The sequence below is a fragment of the Erpetoichthys calabaricus genome, chromosome 4 (genome assembly GCF_900747795.2).
Source record: "Erpetoichthys calabaricus chromosome 4, fErpCal1.3, whole genome shotgun sequence".
Classification (NCBI taxonomy): Eukaryota; Metazoa; Chordata; class Cladistia; order Polypteriformes; family Polypteridae; genus Erpetoichthys; species Erpetoichthys calabaricus.
The window spans coordinates 67389337-67400442 of NC_041397.2; the positions used below are offsets into that span (position 1 = coordinate 67389337).

The 11106-nt window shown below is 37.1% G+C and overlaps 1 protein-coding gene across 1 annotated transcript in view; it reads left to right on the forward strand.

The window, feature by feature from the left end:
- The window catches only part of LOC114650105 (dTDP-D-glucose 4,6-dehydratase-like), a 71779-nt gene extending 61646 nt beyond the window's left edge, over positions 1 to 10133 (forward strand). Inside the window, exons 11-12 of the mRNA XM_028799559.2 lie at positions 4169 to 4266; positions 9768 to 10133. Of these exons, the coding sequence (XP_028655392.1) occupies positions 4169 to 4266; positions 9768 to 9856 (187 nt within the window). The 3' untranslated portion in view covers positions 9857 to 10133. The remainder of the gene's footprint in view (positions 1 to 4168; positions 4267 to 9767) is intronic.
- The last annotated feature ends 973 nt before the right edge of the window (positions 10134 to 11106 follow it).

The following is an 11106-nucleotide window of genomic DNA, read 5'->3' on the forward strand; positions in this document are numbered from 1 at the left end:
ACTTTTTGTAATGGGACCAGGGGAAAGTATTTATATTTTCACTTCAGTTGAGTATGTTGGCAGTGGATGTAATTTAAATAGCACTTAATCTTCCAATCTTCATTTCATCAAGACGGTTGAAAGTTCTACCTTCAAGTGTAGAAATTACTTTTCAGGCAATGGCTGATATACCTCTGACCACTGATGATTTTAATTTCAAAGGGTCACAGGTGAAAGTGTAAAATTACAAGAGCAAAAGGGGCATGTATAGACATGGTAAATTCAACAACAGAATGTGCTTAATTGATTTGTGCCCACCATCTTTCTACAAAAGAAAATTCATAAACACTTTTCAGTTGATGGTGGTACTACCAACCAAATAAAAAACATTATCTTAAATAGACTGTGTTATGGGTCACAACAAGACATTAAAGCAAATTATGCTGGCATAGATACATAGAGTGATCACTTTCCACTTACTGCCATCATCGAGAATTTGTTGTCACAATAATAAGATCAGAAATATTAGAAAATTTGAATTGAAACTTAGTACCTTTTTCAGTGAACTGAAATGCATTACTAAAGGAAATAAAACCTATAACATCAGTACACAGCTGGGCTTTATCAGAATGTTTTTACTAGAAAAAGCTTGCAAGATTGTTAGTTTTAAACAATGATTTGCTAAACAATGGATAACAGCTGATACATGAGGAGTGAAGCAACTTAAATTGAAGTTGCTTCATTTAATTCACCAAATGCTCAAGAGCTGGCTCAGATAGTCTGTAAATGCAAGGGTAGAGAAGTGTATGAATAATCTAGGAGAATTCAAGGGTCTACAGTGCATCCGGAAAGTATTCACAGCGCATCACTTTTTCCACATTTTGTTATGTTACAGCCTTATTCCAAAATGGATTAAATTAATTTTTTTCCTCAGAATTCTACATACTACACCCCATAATGACAACGTGAAAAAAGTTTACTTGAGATTTTTGCAGATTTATTAAAAATAAAAAAATTGAGAAAGCACATGTACATAAGTATTCACAGCCTTTGCCATGAAGCTCGAAATTGAGCTCAGGCGCATCCTGTTTCCCCTGATCATCCTTGAGATGTTTCTGCGGCTTAATTGGAGTCCACCTGTGGTAAATTCAGTTGGTTGGACATGATTTGGAAAGGCACACACCTGTCTATATAAGATTCCACAGTTGATAGTTCATGTCAGAGCACAAACCAAGCATGAAGTCAAAGGAATTGTCTGTAGACCTCCGAGACAGGATTGTCTCAAAGGCACAAATCTGGGGAAGGTTACAGAAAAATTTCTGCTACTTTGAAGGTCCCAATGAGCACAGTGGCCTCCATCATCCATAAGTAGAAGAAGTTCGAAACCACCAGGACTCTTCCTAGAGCTGGCCAGCCATCTAAACTGAGCGATTGGGGGAGAAGGGCCTTAGTCAGGGAGGTGACCAAGAACCCGATGGTCAACTATGTCAGAGCTCCAGAGGTCCTCTGTGGAGAGAGGAGAACCTTCCAGAAGGACAACCATCTCTGCAGCAATCTACCCATCAGGCCTGTATGGTAGAGTGGCCAGACGGAAGCCACTCCTTAGTAAAAGGCACATGGCCTCCCGCCTGGAGTTTGCCAAAAGGCACCTGAAGGACTCTCAGACCATGAGAAAGAAAATTCTCTGGTCTGATGAGACAAAGATTGAACTCTTTGGTGTGAATGCCAGGCATCACGTTTGGAGGAAACCTGGCACCATCCCTACAGTGCAGCATGGTGGTGGCAGCATCATGCTGTGGGGATGTTTTTCAGCGGCAGGAACTGGGAGACTAGTCAGGATAAAGGGAAGGATGACTGTGGCAATGTACAGAGACATCCTGGATGAAAACCTGCTCCAGAGCGCTCTTGACCTCAGACTGGGGCGACGGTTCATCTTTCAGCAGGACAACGACCCTTAGCACACAGCCAAGATATCAAGGGAGTGGCTTCAGGACAACTCTGTGAATGTCCTTGAGTGGCCCAGCCAGAGCCCAGACTTGAATCCGATTGAACATCTCTGGAGAGATCTTAAAATGGCTGTGCACCGACGCTTCCCATCCAACCTGATGGAGCTTGAGAGGTGCTGCAAAGAGGAATGGGCGAAACTGGCCAAGGATAGGTGTGCCAAGCTTGTAGCATCATATTCAAAAAGACTTGAGGCTATAATTGTTGCCAAAGGTGCATAAACAAAGTATTGAGCAAAAGCTGTGAATACGTATGTACATGTGATTTCTCAGTTTTTAAATTTTTAATAAATTTGCAAAAACCTCAAGTAAACTTTTTTCACATTGTCATTTATGGGGTGTTGTGTGCAGAATTCTGAGGAAAAAAATGAGCTTAATCCATTTTGGAATAAGGCTGTATAACATAACAAAATGTGGAAAAAGTGATGCGCTGTGAATACTTTCCGGATGCACTGTATATTGAGAATTCATCTTTTACAGATGCAAAGGCTATGAGCTTGGAAGGCCTTACTGAATATTTTACTATCACCGAATGTCCCTCTTGTGGCAAAAGACCATCATAAGTGACAAGAAAGATAATGTCATCAACATTGCACAGAGTTAGCAGCTACAAAGATAATGTATTTCCCAAATTGTTAAACAATGCCTAATGCTATTTTAATGATCTCTACTGAAATAAATTTGATAAAATTGGAAAATAAGTCAACCTAAAGTAAGTTTGATTTTAGTCTAGTAGGTAAATGACAAGTAGTGTCAGGTAGCAGATCAAACAAACTTACCACAAAAGAGAGCAGGGTGCAAAATATTTCAAACCTGGAAAACAATTGGATGCATTTTACCAGCCTTGTCTTATCTGGACGTTGAGACAATAAACTTCAAAACTGCAACCACCTTGACAGCAGCATCATTATATTCTACATGTCCTGTAAGCCTAAATGCTCAGTTCTGTTGCTCACTTGCACATTGTAGGCACTTTCAGTAGTAGTCAGCATGGATACTCTTGACTGTTGATGTCTTAGGGCAGGTGTACTGTATCTTCAAAACAAATAGTATAACCAGCCACTAACCTTACAAAAACACTAGTAGCAGGTATTCAATCAGGAAACCTTTTTCATCAGACCGTGCTAAATGGGTCATGATTTAGACAGGGTGTTATATACATCCCAAAAACTGGAGTAGTTCTCTCATTCTTCCTGCATTCACTGCTTGAATTTGGTAACACATTTTTTACCCCTCAAGCATGCCATAAACATATTCCTAGTATTTCCCCTTTTCACATGCTAATAGTATACTCAGAAAGGGAAGATATTTTTTTTCTTTGCTGGTGGTACCCACAGAGCTGTGATGTTGCCTAGTAGGTGCAGTCTGAATAGTTGGCTGAAGTTCCCAGTTTGCATTGGCTGTCCTCACAGGTGGCGCAGTGGTAGTGCTGCTGCTTTGCAGTAAGGAGACTGTGGAAGATTGTGGGTTCGCTTCCCGGTTCCTCCCTGTGTGGATAGCGCTTTGAGTACTGAGAAAAGCGCCATTTAAATGTAATGAATTATTAATGAATGAATTATTATTACCCCACAAGCAAGGGAGCTGCACTATTTTAGGTAGTGACACTTATTAGGGCTAGCAGCAGCCTTTTTTTCCAGCCATGGTTCAAAACAATAGACAGTCATGCTTTATCCTGGGCCATCATGCTCACCTTGCTTAGAGGTATAACTATGGTAGAGTCCAGGAATAAACCATTCTTAATCCAATTCCAATGCAGTTATTCACTTGTAGTATGTCATTATATATTAAAACTGTACATTGTACATATCTTTCTAGATTAAAATAATTCAAAATGTATTGGGAATTGGACCCTAACTGTGAATGATGCCATCTAGCACCAGCCTCACTAGGTTATATATTTTGTGACTGTCCAAAATGTATATATAATTTATATAAAATAAAATTTAGGGGAAGATATTCGCTAATCTATTCAATGGTGTCAGAATAGCACCAGACAGAATAAGTAGATACCCATAAACTGTTATTTTTTACAGTATAATGTTAGTGTGTTTACTTAATTTGCTTAATAGAAAGAATCTTAATGCATCCTTTATTCCTTAATAGGAAAGTGATGTCTTATTTTCTAGAACATGTGTAATTTCAGTGTTGATAACCAAGCAAAACTCTTTTTTGCCCGTTTTATTCAGGCCTTATAATGACCTCAGATATCCAATGAATACTGAGAAGTTGCAGAAACTAGGTTGGAGACCTAAGGTGTCGTGGAAAGAAGGAATCAGAAAAACAGGTACCAGAGAAGTTGTTTTATTGTTTATGTGCTAAGTTTGCTGAGGATGGTACAATTGTAAAAAAACACCTAACACATCTACTGAGTAGTCCTTCTGTTGGCAAAAAAATATCATTAAAGAGAGGTGCCAGAGCTGAATGCCCAGGCTCATATATAAAAAAGGCCAGAAGAGCTTAAATGGCAGTTGTTTACAGCAGTAATGATAATAAGGAATGATGCACTATGAAAAAAGTACTCTGGTAGTGAGAAAAGTACTATATAAATGTGAAGAAATATTATTATTTATAATAAAAAGCAAATTCTCAAATAGTCAAGTAATACATGTATTTTATGTAAGACAAGGCACCTTGCAGCAGAAACAACACTACAGTTTAAATGGTCAAGAGCTAAGTTCTTGTCATGTTAAATGCCTGGAATAAATGTGCTCAGTTTATCTTGCATAGTTTAAAGTGAGATTATTCGCTTTAACACAATTAACACTGCCATCTAATGTGAGAGAAAGATATGACAAGTTGATAAGTTCTTGTTTAACACATTCCTTTTGATGTGTGAAGGCAGTTTGTTTAAATACTGTAAATCTTTAAATTGTTGTTTAGTTATGATTTACACGACTATTCACTGAAAATAAAACGGTCTTACTCAAAGCTTTTCTGGAGCCTAAAAATTTTGTAGACCTTTCCCAATATGTCTATTACATATAGAAATGATGAATATGGATCAGTCATATAAAGTGCCTTGTCATGTGCTCAGAGATTTTTTTGCTCAAGTCCTTCCTTTACAATTAAAAAACTCTATATTTAGGCAAATATATGACAAGTGGCAAATGCAGAAAAAATCAGTTGTATGGGACACCCCTGTTTGGTTTCCCATTCTAAAACAAAATACAAGAATGTATATTATTTACATGAACAGCAGCTTCTGGCATGGAGTATAATTGTTCAATCCATGCAAATACACTAATTAGCCACAACATTAAAACCACCTGCCTAATATTGTGTAGATCCTGCTCTTTCTGCCAAAACAGCTCTAAACCATTGAGGCATGGACTTCACAAGACCTCTGAAGGTGTCCTGTGATACCTGCCAGTAAGACATTAGCAGCAAATCCTTTAACTCTTGTAAGTTGCAGGGTGGGACTGCTGTGGATCAGGCTTGTTTTTACAGCAAAACCCACAATGCTTGATTGGTTTGATATCTGGGGAATTTGGAGGCCAAGTCAGCACCATGAACTCCTTGTCATGTTCCTCAAACATTCCTGAGCAATTTTGCAGCATGCATTATTCTTCTGAAAGAGACCACTACCATGAGGAAATAGTGTTGCTATGAAGGGGTGTACATGATATGCAACAATCTGTAGGTAGGTGGTATGTGTCGAAGTACTGTAACATTCACATTAATGCCAGAACCAAAGTTTTCCCAGCAAAACATTGCCCAGAGCATTTCACCTCCTCCACTGTCTCTTCCCTTTTTGCCATAGTGAATCTTGCTGCCATCTCTTCTTCAGATGAACAACACATATACACCTGACAGAAAAGAAAAGCATGATTCTTCAGACCAGGCTACCTTCTTCCATTGCTCCATGGTCCAGTTCTGTTGCTCACGTGCCCATTGTAGGCACTTTCGGTAGTAGTCAGCATGGATACTCTTGACTGTTCTGCGGCTGAGCAACCCCATATGCAGCAAGCTGCAATGCACTCTGTGTTCTGACACTTTTCACTTGTGGCCAGCATTACGTTTTTCAGCAGTTTGTGCTACAGTAGCTCTTCTGTGGGATTGAACCAGAAGGGCTACCCTTCACAACCCAAGTACATCAATAAGCCTTTGGAGCTCATGACCCTGACACTGGTTCATCGGTTTTACTTCCTTGGACCACTTTTGGTAGGTATTAGGTTTGCCACAACACTAAAATTTCAAACTCCAGAGTTTGAAAATTAATGCAGTTTGATACCATTTTCAATACCCAGTACAGTATATAAAGTAACTCAGTACAAAACGTATTTAAATAAATTACAATTCTGTGTGCATTAAAATCTTTACATTGATGAAGGCAAGTAATAGAAAATTTTGTCATTAAATGCAAATACTTTAAGTAAAAGGTAAGAGTAAAGTTCTGTAACCAATAAAACTTAAAGAAGTATTAGGCCACCGAACAGTTTTTTTTTCATTGATGGAAACAATTATGGTTACTCAGTATAATGAAATGTTACAGATATCAATAAATATTAATTAAATAATACAGTCTGTGTTACAGTCTTACAGTATGTAAACAGTATAGATAGATAGATAGATAGATAGATAGATAGATACTTTATTAATCGCAAGGGGAAATTCACATACTCCAGCAGCATACTGATACAAAAAAAAAAACAATATTAAATTAAAGAGTAATAAAATGTAGGTAAAAACAAACAATAACTTTGAGTAATGTTAACGTTTACACCCCCGGGTGGAATTGAAGAGTCGCATAGTTTGGAGGAGGAACGATCTCCTCAGTATACACAAACATATTAAAAGAAGCATTAAATAAACGTTCAATTATAAAGAACATTGTGGTCTTTTGTAACAATTGTTCAGAAAAGTACCACACAAACAGACCATTAACACATTTAAATGCTTTTCATAAAAGCAAACTGCACATTAATTTTTTTATATAAATAAACTACAATGTCTTTGTAACTTTCAAATTTTTTGCAAGAAAGAGTAGCATGTCAAAGTGCTCCTTCTTGAGGCATGTTCTTGTTGGGCTGCAAATGAGCCCTGACATAACTAAATACACACTGTGAAGAACAGCTGTAAGTATATAAACACATGGAGGAGTAGTGCCACTGTTTAGGCAAATGAGCCTGAAAAGTTTTATAGCACCTTACTTTACATAGTTAATGTGATGAAGTATAATTTTAAAATCACAAAATAAAAGAAAGTAATGTGTTATGGCAGCACACTTTGCAGCATGGATTTAAAAATCTGGGGAGCAGTGGAGGTCTAATGCCAAAGAGGTTTGCCCCTGAATGGATAGAGCAGAATAAAACTGCAGTCAAATATAATTGCACACCCCTGTCTTGATGTACTAAACATTTAACTGGTTACAAAAAAGTATTTAACCTGTAGAAAAAAATAAATGTTACATACCTTCTTCAAATACAACAGATTACAGGTTTATACTTAATGGGTAATGATATAATTATTGTTCAAATAATTAAAAAATAGGATACCTCTCAATTCTTTCTATTGACTGGCGTGTCAATCCTTCAAGTGTTTGGTTAAAGTGCCTGTTTAAGCCCCTTAACTTGGTATTGTGTGGTAGCAAATCTTGCATACAGGCTTGCATGTATCTTGTGATTTTTCCAATCCCTATTTGCTACAAAGCCAAGGTATTTGTATTGCTACCCTGTATATCAATTAAGTATACTGGTGAATACCGGGATGCTGCTGAAGTAGCCATCTTTTTAACAACTGTGAGTGAGTGGAAAAGATTGATAGCCTGTGAGATTCATTGTCAAAAGCCAGAGCAAATCTAAACTGCACTCATAATGTAAGCTGTAGAATTGATACCACGAAAATTAGTTTTGACGTAATTTTAAAATGTTTCAATATTTTGATACTTTTGACAACCCTAGTAGGTGCTTAAATCCTGTATACCGGGAAACTTCACAAGACCTGCTGTTTTGGAGACTCTCTGACCAAGTCTTCTAGATATCACAATTCATCCTTTGTTAAGTTGCTTCGATCATAACACTTGCTTATTTTCCTGCTTACAACACATTACCTTCAAGAACTTGACTGTTCACTTGCTGCCTAATGTATCTCACCACTTGACAGGTGCCATTGTAACAAGATATTCAATGTTATTCACTTCACCTGTCAGTGGTTTTAATGTGCCTGATCTGTGTATGGTGGGTCTATGTAAACGTTTCACATCCATAGACTGCAAGACCAAATGAAGCTCATTTGTTACTGAGGTACAGTATGTCAAAGATGTAATAGTAGTTGTCTGCCATTACCAGAGAGTTTGATCTTGAAATAATACAAGAAAAGCTGTATTAGCAAGATTTTAAATGTTTAGTTTGTTTAGTAGGGAAATTGGCGTAGATGTGCATTCTATTGTAGTATTTCAAGAAGGAGCTTTTCTTCTTTGTGAGAAAACACAGGTGGCGTTAACAGACCTAATTTAACATAGAATTTTTAATTTTCTTTTTTTTTAATTAAATTCTGGCACAAATTTTAATATTTGAAAATTATATTTATTTTAATATAATTTAACAACTAAATACATAGTGTGGAATATTCTGACCCAGACACAAACAGGCAGACACAGAATGTCTCAAAATACACACGTTTTGTTCTTCTCTGCACCTGCACAACACAACAACAGTGCACCAACCACCAAAAATTCAGTCTCTTTAGACTTCCTTCTTCTCTCTGCCGCCTCCAACTCCTCACTCGCAAGCTCCGTCCTCTTCCTCCCGACTCCGGCTTCCCGAGTGGAGTGAGGTGGCCTCTTTTATACAGGACCCGGAAGTGCTCCAGGTGCTCCCCGATTAACATCCGGCAGCACTTCTGGGTGTGGCAGAAGTGCTGGATACCCCAGTTCCGGAGCTGCCCAGGCGTCCCGTGACGGTTGCCACATTGCTCCACAGGGTTAGGCTCCCCAGGTCCATGGCCCCCATACAATCCAGGGTGGCTGCCGTCTTATGTTCCAGGGAAGATACTGTCCTTCTCTTGGTCCTTCCCTTATCGTGGCATCCCAGTGGGACAAGGTCCCTGGAAGTCTGTCACAATAGGTCAGTATTTTTATGACTTTGATAATTTTGCATTCCCATAGAAACAAAATTCAAATATGACTTGCAACAGATTCTCTACTTCAGCTGCTCTTTTTCTGCTTTGTTTCAAAGGTATAACAATGTCTCCAAAAGTCATCCAAGTATTCTTCAGTGTCAGAAATAATTCAAAGTATGCAGATGCACCAATGCTAACACATCGAAAATTATTGTATTTTTTCCACGGTCTCTCCAAAATCATGTTGAGTTGTGCATTAAGAGAGGCTTATTTCTCATTTCCAATCATGTGTAGCTATACACTGTTTTCATTTTTTTTATTTTATTTTTTTTTTTTTTTTTGCAGAATTCCTTTTATTGGTATCTTTGAGCACTTGAAAGTCTTGTCTTTATAGCCCTAATTAAGCATCATTTTAATTGCATTTAACAGAAGACACAAACAAGTATTTTGTAGTTTAATTCTTTAAGATTACATATGTAGCAATGTACTTGAGGCTTCTGTCTTCAGGATTATTGTTTTTGGGAGAGTATTAACATCTTTCGGAAGCCTCTCTCAAAGACCTGCATTAATTACTAATTGTTCTGACAAAGTCATTATTTTTCTGTGCTTGGTGGAAGAGAGTGCATACTGTTTGAAATACCAAACAGCAGTTTTACTACCAAAATGCAATACAAGTGGGTCTTCTCTGTTGATATGTAATTTTTTCTTTTTTTTTTAACTATTTAGTTGACTGGTACAGGGAGAACTTCCACAACTGGGCTAATTCTGAAAAAGCATTGGACCAATTTCCACCTTTTACTTTTGAAGAGAACTGAAAAACAACTGACCAGGTTACTGCCAAAATCTGAAATTACAAGATTAAAAGAACCAAACACTGAATCATGTTGTTGTCTTTTCAGATAATACATATTTTTATTTGTATAGTAATTTAAAGCTAGTGTACAGAAATAGTAGTATTTTTGTGTATTTTAAATCTTGTACTACCAATTAGTGTTTCTTATACTTTATAATGTAAAAAAACAATAAGAATTCGCTTAAAAGCTATGATTTTTTTAAGTTTCTTTCAATAAACTTATATTTGTATTTAAACTATATTTTATTTTTAATATTATTTGAAGAAGAGCTACCCAGCACTGTTTTAGTTGGGTGGCAGGTACAGAATAGTTTTAAACAAGGTGGGAGTGGTATTCCAAAAAGCCACTGAGAATACTGTTTTTAATTTAACTAGTGTGTAAACTACAGGTGAAAAAGCAGCTGATCTGAAACAAGGAATTGTCTCGGATGTGTTTGGCTTCCTTTTAATTTGGTCGTGTGCAAATGATCCAGAATAAGCAGGTGACTGGAACAAATCTTAAGAAATTATGTCATTCTCAAGACTCCTTTGATATTGATAACTACACTGTGGTGCAGACAATTACTAGAGAATATCTCGACATGAAGAGTATTTGTATTTACATACAAATACTTTACAACAATCTACATGAGTCAGTCATGTCACCTCTTAATCTTCTTTTGCTTAAACTGTAAAGGCTCAACAGTTTTAATCTTTCTTCATAATTCATCCCCTGTATCCCTGGAATCAGCCTAGTTGCTCTTCTCTGGATTTTTTCTAATGTTGGCCTTTTTGTAGCATGAAGACCAAAACTGCACACAGTTCCCCAGGTGATGCCTCACCAGTACATTATAACGCTTGAGCATAACCTCCTTGGACATGTACTCCAACTGTCTGAAAGTTGATAGTGTAGAGTCCACTACAACTCCTAAATCTTCTCATAATTATACTTTCGATTTTCAGACCTCCCATTGTGTATTCAAACCTAACATTTTTACTTCCTACATGTAATACATTGTATTTCTTGACATTAAATTTCATCTGCCCAATCATGTACACTGTCCAAGTCCTTCTGTAGTGATTTAATGGATTTTAGATTATTCTCCAATCCACCGAGTTTGGTATCATCAGCAAACTTAACCATCTTGTTATATTCCTACCCAAATCATTTATATATTGTAGATTGGGCTAACACAGTACAACACCCTAGTACTACATATATTGTAGATTAAA